Source organism: Rhinolophus ferrumequinum, chromosome 8, assembly GCF_004115265.2.
Source record: "Rhinolophus ferrumequinum isolate MPI-CBG mRhiFer1 chromosome 8, mRhiFer1_v1.p, whole genome shotgun sequence".
Taxonomy (NCBI): Eukaryota; Metazoa; Chordata; class Mammalia; order Chiroptera; family Rhinolophidae; genus Rhinolophus; species Rhinolophus ferrumequinum.
In genome coordinates, this window is record NC_046291.1 from 60,434,855 (window position 1) to 60,447,796 (window position 12,942).

Consider the following 12,942-nt stretch of genomic DNA (forward strand, 5'->3'; position numbering starts at 1 on the left):
ATTAATACTGTGTGTTATAATTCTGCTTTCTGAAGTCACTGGTCATCTTATAACAAGACAATATTGGAAAACTTTGGTGTTTCTCTTGACCGCACCTCCCTAAAAGACATCAAAGGGCCACAAAGCCCACATTCATTTTATTCTATTAAAAATATTTTAATTATAGAAAATACATAATTATCTGGACTATTTTAATTCTATAAGTTTATAGTAAAATTGGTTGTACAATCAATGTTAGTTGCTTGCTACTGTTGCTTTGTCACAGGTGAGTATTTTATATCGACATTTTTATTATACTATTGTAAGAATTAATGCTCTATAATAGAATAAAAGTAAAGTAAATGAGATTCATAACTAAATGAAATTTATTTTATTTGGAATCAACTTACTTTTAATGCAGAGTTCTGCAGAAAAATCCCTCAAATTTACCATCCTCTGTTGTATTTCCCTGTTGTCAAACTAGAAAATCGAAATACCTCATATTGGCCAGCAGAGGGCGCTTTTACATTTATGAAGAGAATGAGATTTCACTGTTCCTGTATAATGTAACAGTGTAGTGTGTGCTGTGTGTGAATATACAATGCGCATGACTATGAATGCATGTGTATATTTTGATTTATATATTCGTTCACGTGAAGATTTTAAAATTCCACCCCAGCTAATGAGCTTACCAACCTGCTTGTTTTCAGACTTTAATACCTTCTTTTTCATATTCTCCCATATGTTCTACTCCTTAGGTTTATCCGGTGACATTATGCTTTGGAATATATTGTGGATATATTTTGCATAGATCATGTTCTGTAGGAGGGGTTTAAAAATTGACCTTTATAAAACAGCCTCCTTCTCCATGGCCCAATCTGTTATAGCACTTTTTTTGTTGTTGTTTTGTTTTGCCTTTTTATAGACCAAAGTCCAATCTTAGATTTGGTCTATACTATTTTCTGTTAAAATGCCACAAAATTTATCCTTGCACTTGAGGACCAGAATAATGTTCTGTAGCACTAACCTCTAGAAATTTAGAAATTTTTAGACTCTCTAGAAATAAATACCATATAGCACTTGAGATCTTGGTGGAACAGATAAATGATAGAAAAGGTACAATAATATTATGTCAGAATCACCTATACTATTATAAGATTGGTTTGAATTAAGATAGCTCACTTTTACTGCTATATTTTTTTTCTAAATTTACTTACATTAATTATTTGGAACTAGAAGTTACACTGAGGTAATCCAAAAGGCAGATATGAATTTGAGCTGAGAGAGACAGAGATGCTGCTAATGTTGACATTGGTGTTTGTGAAAGAATAATATAGGTTACATTTTATTTGAAACCTACCATGAGCCATCTAGGTCAGTTATATGACTTAAAATAGTTCTAGGAGGATTCACCTGTAATCTCTCAGGAATGAAGACAGATATTTTGACAGAAAGAACTCTCGCTTGTGTATAGCTTATACATGCTGGATTTATTTTTATGACATCCCTTTTATGGCTACAATCTTAAAGGTTTCCTTTTGTTGTCTTTCGCAAATTTTACCCCAGATGATGATTTTAAATTTAGTTTGATTATTAGACCTCACCTTCCCTATTTTGCTGTGTGAATGAGGACAAGAAGCTAGCTAGAGTAGTGGCGATAAGGAACGAGTTGTTCAGGAATCACGCACTGGCATTGTCCTCACCCTCACTGGTTATAATCCAGTGCACGAAAACAAGTTATACCCCCAAAAGTGAAGCTGTCATCTATCTATAGCAAAAGAGAAAGTGTTACAGGATGAGGAGAGAAGACTTGTGAGAAAAAGAAAAAGAGAGAAAGCTTACCAGTAGGGAAATATGAGACAGTTCGTCTGAGGCTTCAAAGTCCTGTGTTAGATTTGTAAACAGAAGTGGCAGGAAGCATTTCAGGTTGCACACACATCATGAGCAAAAGCACAGATCTAGGAAAGTTCAAAATGTGTTTAGGGTGGAGGATGTGAATAATAGGGGAGGCAGGAAGTATATGGGGAATCTCTGTACCTTCCACTCAATTTTGCTCTGAAACTCAAACTGCTGTAAACAATAAAGTCTACAAAAATCAATCCAGGTACGTAATGTGATATTTATTATTGAGGATAAACATATCAAAATCCAGCTGTAATAAACACAGCAAAATTCTATAAACATGTCTGTAGGAGAACAGGTGATTAGAGGGGAGCATTTATGGAGGAGGGTGGTGGCAGATAAGACTTCTAAGATCATTGAGAATTAATGGGATTCGCTATGATTTTTACAAATGCTTTTCCTAATGCCAAAAATACTCTTAAAAGTTTATCATTCAGCATTTGGAGAATTACAAAATAGTAGCATGATGCACATGTTATTATCTCAAATGATGTTTGTAGGAAAGCCCTTGATTAGGGGAATGTATTCTTAGGGTGCTAGAACTGGCTCACACTGGCGTGCAGGAACTCAATGTGCGCGGCTTCCTAACTCCACACAGTGGCACCACAGTGGTAGCTTGAAATCAGCCATGGTGGGAATATTTACATCATGGAGATGAGCAAATACTTTTAAATTGTAGCTTTTCCCCCCCAAAGAGCTGAGTTTTGAACATTTACCAGGATTCTCTAAAATGTATCTCTCAACATACTTTCCTCATGTCTGCTAAAGTCCACTTGATTTCTACAGCTCTTCCCGAAGGGTGCTTACCAAAGAAGTTTCCAATCTGTCTTCTATCTTGTCACCCCTAAACCTTGTTACTGCCAAGACTGACTTCCCATGGGGTCTTCTGGCTTACCAGTCAAAACTGAGTCTGCTCTAGAAATTTTTGCATCTATTACTGACTGACAGCAAATGAATCAGTCATTCTAGTGGGTGTGGTTATCCCCACAGCCCTGTACTTTAATAACCGTGTTTCTATTTGTGACCCAACTCTGAAGGCTAAAGAGCACAGAGATACAATTTAAGCCAACATCCTTACACGCAATTCAAATTTAATTCTGACTGAAATATTTCAGCAATATAAATTCTATAAACAGGAGCAAGGAGCTCCATGGACAGCCAGTTATGTGGGCCTCTGGTTCTAGGAGAGTTGTTTTTTTTTCCCTCTCTCTCTTTGGGAAACTCATTTCCTAGAAGCTTGGATCCAGGAGAGAATATGCAAGGTGGGTGGAGGTGGCTTCTCTCCATTCTGTGGGAACACATGTTCCCTGGCACGGAGAGAAAAATCTGACAGACCAAAATGTGAGCGTGTGTGTGCGTGCGCACGCACACATCCATATACATGGAGCTGAAAATAAAAGTCATCTATTTCCTCTCAAAAGAAGGTTATTTCAAAAGAAAAGGAAATTGTATTATTAATAGTAAGAAAGCAGGTACCCTTAAGAAGCCCATGCCATGTTTGAGTGTGTGCCCTTATGTGCACATGTGTTGGAAGTTTTAAGGGTCGTCTTTAACATTCTAGGCTGTGGGGATTATGCAACTAGAGAGAAGGTAGGAATCACGAAAGAGGTAACTAAACTGTATCACGAAGTCAGAACTAGAATAAACTTATGGTAACCATGACAAATGAAATTAGACTATTTGCAGACCACGTAAGCGTTGCCTCTCAGGAGAAGCAGTTCTGTGGGTGCCCTTCTTCCGCAATACATACAGGGGCCCCTGGCCTGCTTTCTGCTGTACTACAAGGAGAATGTATGGCAGCCCGAGGCAAGGGGTAAAAAAGGAGAAACAGTCTACCGGCTAAGAAATGCATCGAGGCTAAAGATAGGAGGGACACTACCTACAGGAATAGAAGTAAGAACTCATTTGTGTCTTACCTAATGAAGCTTAGCTCTTAGGTTGAAAAAAACAATACATTGATCAACTAATTGTTATAATAGCATTTTCCAGCAGAGGGCATACTTTACATTGAAATAGATTTAAAAAGGCCTTTTCAATCAAGTGGTTTTCATTTTAAATTTTTTTAACTTCAATGTTTTTGGTTTCTAAATGGTTTAAAAATATTTTAAAGTATTTAAGATCCGGAGGATGTTAAAAATGAAATTTCTCAGATTCTAGTTAATATTTCTGCCTTAGTGAAATATTCAAGTTGTGATTGTAAAAATGAGGCAGTTTTTTTCCCAAGGCTTATGGACTGGTCTTAGGTCCTTACTATCATTGAAAGCAAAGCTGTTCTTTTTTGTGTTGTTTACAAAATTATTACAGAAAATCCTGTCTTTTAACTGGATGAGTATCATTTTCCTTCATTCCAATAGAGTTTGATATGAATAACTGCTTTTTTTTTTAACAGAAATAACCAGCATTTTCTAATTTGTTTCATAGCTAGTTTTGATGTTTTCCCTAGAGGAAATAACACCTATATAAAAGTTAACTAAGCATATTATTTAATAAAACTCTAATATTCAATGCCTCTTTAAGCAGCAACTTCATGAAAATTTAAGATTTGGTTCTCCTGAAGTTTCTTTTCCTTGATCTAACAGAATCATTTTCATAATAAATGATAAAGTAGAAATTACTACCTATATTAATTTTTTAAAAAAAGGTTAAAACACTTGTTAGCAGTGGCTGAGCATAGACCTCGAGACCGATCTGTCTGACTCCTTAGCCCATGTGTCTTTCATGGCAACACCCAGTCTTCAATTGACTCTGTTTCAGTTGATCTATTTTAAAATTATAGACGCATGACTTTATTCATTAGGACATAAGTTAAGATTGACATACCGTGAAAAGTATGAAGAGTGAAACAAAATATTCCTATATAATCAATTGCCAGAATTCTTGATTTATAAACTCAATAGGTTAATTTAATTTTGGCATCACAAAAGCACTTTCTTGATCTGGCGTTTTGAGGTGTGTGTAACATGATTTTTAAAAATGAATGCAGGAAGAAAATCTGTGTGGAAAACATTCTCAATGTTATTGGAGATACAACATATTTTCTTTTATTATTAAAGTTGTTTCCTATAGTACTTCTATTTCTGTGAAATAAATATACATACATATGACATATATATATATATATATAATTATATATATATTTAAAATGCATAAAAATTTGCTGCCTAGGAAACAAAATTATTTTTGTGTTGAGAAACTCAAGACTTATATATGCTTAAAATGACAAAGAAATAGACCTGTATATATTCACTTTCATTTTTGTAATAATCTCTAGCAGAATTATTACAATTAATTTTGTCCAACAAGGATAGAGTGTTCCTCTTTTATTTGTGTACAGAAAAAAAACAAGTTTCAACATAGTGTGGATATTTAAATGTAAAGTACATAAAAGTCTATGGATGAGATCAGAAATATTAGCAACATAAAACAATCTTGCAAACTTTTTTTTCTTGCAAAAATAAGTAGTTTCAACACTGATAGAAAATTTGACATTATAATGAAAATGTGTAGATGCTTTAAACAAACAATTTTATTTCACTTAAACGTATAGATACAGGATTGTTTGCTTCTTTACAAAGCTTCGCACAGATCATTAGCCATCCATGGCGTTGGGTAAAAGGCACTGGGATACTGGACATGGATTCAGAAAATAGGGACTCCCAGCTTTGTCCCATTCTGGCTGTGTGATCTGGATAACGATTTAACCACTCTGAGCTGTAGTTTCTCACCTATAAAATTGAGGTGATAATGGATATCTACCACATAGGATGTTGAGAGTTTAAAATGTAATTTACATTACATTTGTGAAAGCACCAAGCTCAGGGTTTCCCTAACAGATTACAGATTTATTTGTTAGAAATAATCCAAATAATGAACTTAATTAATAATACCCTATTTTTGGTAGCAACTTTCTGTAATATTCATTAATTATTTGTATACATTGAATTAAATAGTTCCCCCAAATCGTATGTATGTTAGAACAAAGCCTGGGGAAAATCTTGACATCTTGACTTTACATATACCTGAAGCAGTTTAGGATTATGGTTTAAATTCTAGTGGTTAGAAAATAAAATGGAAATTAAATGTAATTGCCATTTGTATTACACTTAGTTGGAAACTTAGAGATACAGTGTTAGATTTTAGATAACATTTGTTAGTATTTCTCAGTATTTTTGATATTTTATTCAATTCACAGTACCACATTTAAAACAAGAAATGAAAAGCATGTCAAAATTTACTCTTTTTTTTTTTTTGCCTCAAAAATCTTGGTCTATATTTCTAGATCCGGAATTATCCTTGCAATGACATTTTCCTGATCTCATTTTACACCTTGCCTTTTTCTTACAAATCATATTCTCTTTTCATCAGTACATCTGCCCAAAACATTCTCCTACTTGACAGTTCTATCCCACACTCGCCTCTGAGCTTCTAACAAGGCATACCTCTGGGAATTGCAAAGTGCCATATTTAAAATCTCTGAGTGAGATGTATAGGTTTTCCCGTGTGATCTTAAGGGATTCCTCAAATCTGAGTTTTAGAGCTAATCTACAACAACTGATAAGCACAGTATTTTCACATTAGTGTATTTATGTTGTGCTAATGTACTTAAACAGTGTGTGTGTCCATTGAGAATTTTTCTACAAATTTCTTATTAGCTTTCTTTTAACTTTTAAGAAAGATATCTTACATATCTGACTGTCATTGGCTATAATTCCATTTTTTCCTAAACTAAATAGGCTTATTCAGATTAAAAGGAAGATGTCATAGATAGATGTCATAAATCCATTTATATGACATTCTGGAAAAGACAAAAGCATAGGGACATAAACCCAGTCAGTAGCTGCCAGGGGATAGCAGGAAGAAACTGACTACAAAGGGGTTTGAGGGGACTTTTGAGGTGATGGGAAAATCTTGATTGTGATGGTAGTGACAAAGCTATATACGTTTCTCAAACTCATCAACCTATAGACCTAAAAAGAGTCATTTTTACAATGTATAAATTACACTTCAATATACCTGACTTTAAAAATATAACTGGTTAAAGAAAGAGAAGATACCTGTAGTTTTAAGAAGTTGTACACTGTCTATTTCCAGAGAAGTCTTACTGATAACATACTGTGTGTCTGTTTTTCACCCATTTCTATTTCCAGTCCTAAATGTGTGACACCCAGACTAGTTTTAAATAAAGGCTACTTTAATATAATTTATTTAGTGTGTTTGGCAGCTTTAGCATGAAATAATAGTTATCTAATAAGTATTATGACATGTTATTAATTATAAGAAGAACATTATTAAGTGAAACTCTCACCCTAGTAATGCACCAACTACTTGAATTTTATTTCATTTTCCAATCTCCAGCAATTAAGCTAAAGTGCTAAGAGCTTATCCTACCTGATATTACTTAATGGTTATCAAATCCTGTGAGGTAAATTATGCTAGCCTCATTTTAAATAAGAGGAAGTTAGGGACAGAGCAACTGCAACAGTAACTTCACAATTTTTTCCCGATTCCAAAGCCAACATTTGTAACCAGGTTTCATTTATTTTTACCAGTTTAGCAATAGTTCTGATGCTTGAAGACTGAATTGCATAAATCCTTGGAAATAAACTGTAAAGAGGGGAGTTTTCCCCTGAGGGAAAGCAGATTTTCAAAAAGAATTGATACTGAGGACTGAAAACAGGAAATCAGGTAACAAGTGCAGGTTGTGCCCTTGCCACTCACACTATTTGTAACTCTTTGATAGAAGCTTAGTTTAATTATAGTAAAGAAAAATATTTATTTCCAACCTCTCATGAGCTTCTAGTACAACTGCAGTGGCAGGCTTTACAGATAGACTTTCTGAGCAAATTCTTTTTCACGTTTTAAAGTTATGTTTATTACCAAACTGCTATTTTCATAACTGATCAGCAAATCCATGTACTTTATTATTACCTTTTTTTAAAAAAATTACTAATTCCCTACTATTTTCTGTGAAAATCACTCCATGGTTTCTATATAATATTTCTCATTTAAAAGTCATTGTCAAGCCTATATCTTCTTTTTTGGACAAAATTTACATGTCGGGAAATGACAAAAGTCATAAATCCTCACAAGTTTGCATCAGCTCTCATGTTGGACGTATGGTACTTGAAGTAGGTATATGTATTTGATTCACCACTCGGCAGCTTCTTAGCCATAGTGGAGTTTTGAAATGTCGCTTGCCAGAAACGCTTACCTTTCATTCATAATTGTCTGGGTGTGCCTTCCCTACTTGCATTGAACTGTATGTACTGTGTGTTGTAGAGGTGTGCAGTTAAAATACGTTTATTCTCAGAAATATTTCTAAAATATTTTAAAATGTTTTCCTTTGCAGAATCAGACACAAGTTTGGCAGAAGGAAGTGTCAGCTGCTTAGATGAAAGTCTTGGACATAACAGCAACATGGGCAGTGATTCAGGCACCATGGGAAGTGATTCAGGTACTGCCTAACTGTTGTGTAAACCTTAAAAAGTGTGAAATAAGACGCCATATAGTGGAAAGCATGGGGGCTGTTCATACCCTCCCTAATGTATTTATGCAATTAAAGCAATTCTTTTCCACAGTTGAAGTTGTTTTGGAACTTTGCCATTCGCTTTCTTTCAAAGTACAACTTACAAAAGTATTAGACTCAAGCTCTCTAAATTTGATCCAGTTCATATCTTTTCGGTCTGACACATGCCATGTTCCATAGAATCATGTCGTCTATTTTATTTATAAGATCTGTTTCAATTCATTTGACTTTTAAATTCTGTATCCAATTTGCCATATATATTCCCAAATTCTATTTTGTTTGTATTAAGATCCATTTTAAATAAAAAATTAATACTATCAATAAGATGAGTGTGACTGTGTACGTAACTGCAGATAACAAGATTCCCTCTTTAAATGAAGAATTAGAAATTACACATACCAGTATAGTTAAAGAGTTTCAATTTCTATAAATATATCTTGCATGAGATTAGAGTTTGCAAAATATTTTTTGTCACTCAGTAAGAACCTTGCTAGGTGTTTTCCAAATTACTCTCCATATTAGTTGAATATCCCACCATTGAGTGCCTCCCCATGCTTGAGCAATACTTCCTGTGAACAAATCTCCTAACTTTTGTCAGTCTGATCGATTTCAAATCCCTTCTTTCTGTTCTTTGAATGTGCATTTCCATTATTACTGAGCTAAAATATTAACATTTTTTAAGAATGGGTTATGTGTCCTTGAATGTTACACACTTTTCTGCATGTTTGAAATATTTCATATTTAAAATTAACAAACAAAAAAATGTTTTGCAATGTGGCCAGCTAAGAAGCAGTAGAAAATGGGCAAGAGACAAATTATTCTTTATTTGTTCTGCAGTTGAGTTGTAGAAAACACTTAGAAAATATTGTATACGTCAGATGATTCTCCATTCTTAGAAGAACTGTAGGAATTTAATCTCCAATAGGACTAATGGGTCAAAATAATTTACATAAAGATGTTCATCTGCCCTAAAAGCCTTACAAATTAGTGAATCACCTTCTTTATTTAAATGTCTTTTCTCTCAGTGACACTCCTGAATCCCTTAGAACAAGTTGGTTTGAGGAAACCGAATTCAACAAATGTCAGTCATAACTTTAATTAAAAAGCATTAATTCATTTTCTGTTCAATTCAATCACTGTTTAGTTTATCAAATTCTTTCCATGTGCTTATTTCTGTGGATTATATTTATTTTTTCTATGCTTGTTATACAATTGTTTAATTTAATTATTAACATTTTTATGTTGCATTTTTGATGCTGGAACTCAAAATATACGCTAGCTAATATTTAACATTTTTATGGGTTGCTTTAAGCTTCTGGACCTCATCCTAAGTTTTGTTTGTCTACGTAAGGGCTTTTCAACAATATTCATTCATTCAGTAATTATTTAATGGCTGTCCTTTATGTGCAGGGCATTTTGTCTAGTTAGCAAATGTAGCTATTTACTGATTTTCAGTCCTCAATGTGGCATGAAAGACATGATAAATCTAAAAGCAACCTACTTTTAAAAAGTAAATACATTTTCAAAGGCAAATATATTTGAAGGCAAACACGTTTTCCATGGGAACCCACTAACTTTCTAGATGGGGTCAGTGCCTAGGAAAAAGAATTGCTTAGCATAGTGGGTAGTACAATTCTGAAATAATAAAATTAGTCCTGTCCCTTATATGCATGATGTAGAATGAAATAGAAATCAATTCAGAAAAAGGTTTAGATGAATTATGAATTGTTAAACACGTATTGAATCCCCGAAAAACATTACAGTGCTTTGGATTATATTTTATCCTTTGAGGTTGCCATCAAAGGCACATTATTACACATCTTTTGTCCACCTTCAAAGGTTACATAATGGGCCATAAGGATAATGGACATGACCCAACACCATAACATTGTGTTCCTCTGTATTACATTCTAGTAGAAGATAATCAGTGATACTTTTCAAGTTTAAATTATTCTAATTGCACTATGGAAGGCTTTTTTGTTTTTCTTTTTCTCATTTTTCAAAGCGATATACAGCTTCTCACAAAGTAGCAATTTTTTGGCAATACACATTGGTCTGATATGTGGAAAGTGTTTCCTTACTATTTTGAGGTAATACCTATTAATATTTGTCCAGCTGGAATGGCGTATTTTTTTTCTTTTTTTTTCCTCTCTTTTTTTCTTTTTTTTTTTGTGTGTGTGGTTATATACTATAGGTAAAGGAATACTTTTTCAATTTCAAACACATGCAGTGACAGACCTTTTCTCTCCAAGAATAACTCAGCTGTCAAAATCAATGTGAGAATGAAATTTGCCACATGGTGTAGTTCCAATAGAATTTTATTATTTAAGCCCTATTTGATTTCATTTTTTTTTTGACCACTTATATGGTATAGTATAATTTTAAGGTCTTCAATCAATATTTGTTGTAGAGGAAGGGCCCAGTGTTATACAAAGCCCATACATATTTTAAATACCATTTTCATTATTGCATTTAATTGATTTTGCTTTTCAAGGAGAGCCAAAAAGAAAAAAACAACAAACAAACAAAACCCAAACATTTTTTCTTTTTTTTTATATAAAGGAAATTGGCTCCTGGCTCATTGATACCAGTCCAGTTCTCTCCTTCTGGTGACAGAGAAGAGAAAATTCTCTTTTCATTGCTTATGTGGATAAATTGTTCCATCCCTGTGTCAGAGGATGTGATAAGGCAAGAATCAGGCTGAATATTTAGCACTCATCCAGCTCTTTTGCTTTGGATGCTATTCTCACAATGAATCCAACTCTAATTTTTTCCATATTCACTCTGTGCTTCTCTTTTAAACTTGAGGACATCCATCTAGTTCCTAGACTTGACTCAAAAATGTGGAAGAGTATTGAGCTTTCCATCTAATAGCCAGATATTTTTAGTGGCAGCAGGATAATGCCTTATACTGTAAATTTCTTGAGGATTAGGCCTGTATTCTTGAGAATGCATGGTTATAATAGGCAACCAATAAATAGTTACTGCAGAATGAATTAGTGGTATATGGGTAGTTAAGTACGTAGCAGTAAAATGTCATGACTTTGATTCTACAATTAAATTTGAACATGATAGCCCTTTCAACATTCTAAGTCTTCTTAATTTGTTAGTACAATAAATATCTAATATGCATAAGTGATACTGATGTTTGACTCATTTGTCTTAGTTTTAGATTCCTGGGAAAAAGACTTTGAAAATTTCTCTGAGTTTCTCCTTTTAATTTCTGTTACCCAAGGGTATAATAATAAACATGAAAAACAAAAGTGGAAAATAATGGTATTTTAAAAGTACATGTAGCTATTATGAGGAAAGCAGAACTTTATTCTTTTTTTTTAATCTATGCAAAAATGTACCTAGAGTGAAATTAAATAGTTTGCTAATTCTTTTAAACAAACTTCTTAGATTAACTACCAATTTAAAAGTAAAAGTAAATATCTTGATGTTGGTGTTAATTATTATTTAAAATACATATTCCTTTGCAAACATTGTGACTTTTTTTGGAAAAGTTATGTTACAAAGTCTTGAAATATAGGTGGAATATTAGGATTTTGACCATTTACGAAAGCCACTTAAAAGAGCAGAAATGCTATTCTTAAATAAATTTGAACCTTCCATGAACATAATAGAAGATGAATTGTTATAATTGCTGTGGAGTTCAAAACAAGCACTTGTAAATGAAAACTTGTAAGTTTCATTTACAAGAAAACTTGTAAATGTGTATTTTTAAATGCTGGTGATCTTGAATGAGTTTTTCGTGAAAATCATATTAAATGAATCAGCAGATGATCCAATGATGACTTAAATGTATTGCATCTGTGTTTACTCATCCATACAGAAGGCAAATTTCCTGCCAGGTGAGTAGATGACTCTTGCTAAGTGGTATTTGGTGTGAATTTTCCTACCTGTTCAGATCATGCTATCACAAGTTAAAAACCAGTTAAATAGAATCATCCCTTTGCTGAAATGGAATCATCAGCAACTTTTTTTTTTAAGTTAATGGGATTATGTTAGTATAGTTTTATTGCAATCGTTGATAAGAGAAAGAACACTTACTTCATGTGTAATGAAATACTGATAAGTGCTGTCATTTCATTTTTTCTTATGATTACATAAGCGTAAGATAGGCTTTTAAATTGATATAATATTTATTTTAATGCGTTCCACATCAGTTATACATTTTTAGAATTTTCCTCCTCTGGCTAATATAAATAATATGGTAACTTCTAAACAAAATATATTTAAACCGAGATATGTTGTAATGATTTTATTATTCTAATGTTCATTAAATTAATGTATGTTAGTACTTACTTTATCAGTATTTTAAATTTAGAAATCTAGGTTAATTGGAAATATTTTTAATGTATTGTGCTTTGAGTTTCAGGAAAATATGAATGCTTGGGGACATTCGTATAAGGAAGTGATAAAGACCATAATTCAAAACCAAATTGGCAAAATTAGTCATAATTGAGTTTAAAACAACAAAATTGTTTTTCATCTTTTAACGAAAACCTACAAATTAAACGCTAGTATTGGAG

At 33.0% G+C, this 12,942-nt stretch overlaps 1 protein-coding gene across 1 annotated transcript in view; it reads left to right on the forward strand.

Annotated features, from left to right (window-relative positions):
* IFIH1 (interferon induced with helicase C domain 1) overlaps positions 1–12,942 on the forward strand; it is a 51,451-nt gene that overhangs the window by 16,342 nt on the left and 22,167 nt on the right. Inside the window, exon 4 of the mRNA XM_033113000.1 lies at positions 8,231–8,335. Coding sequence (XP_032968891.1) covers positions 8,231–8,335 — 105 coding nt within the window. The remainder of the gene's footprint in view (positions 1–8,230; positions 8,336–12,942) is intronic.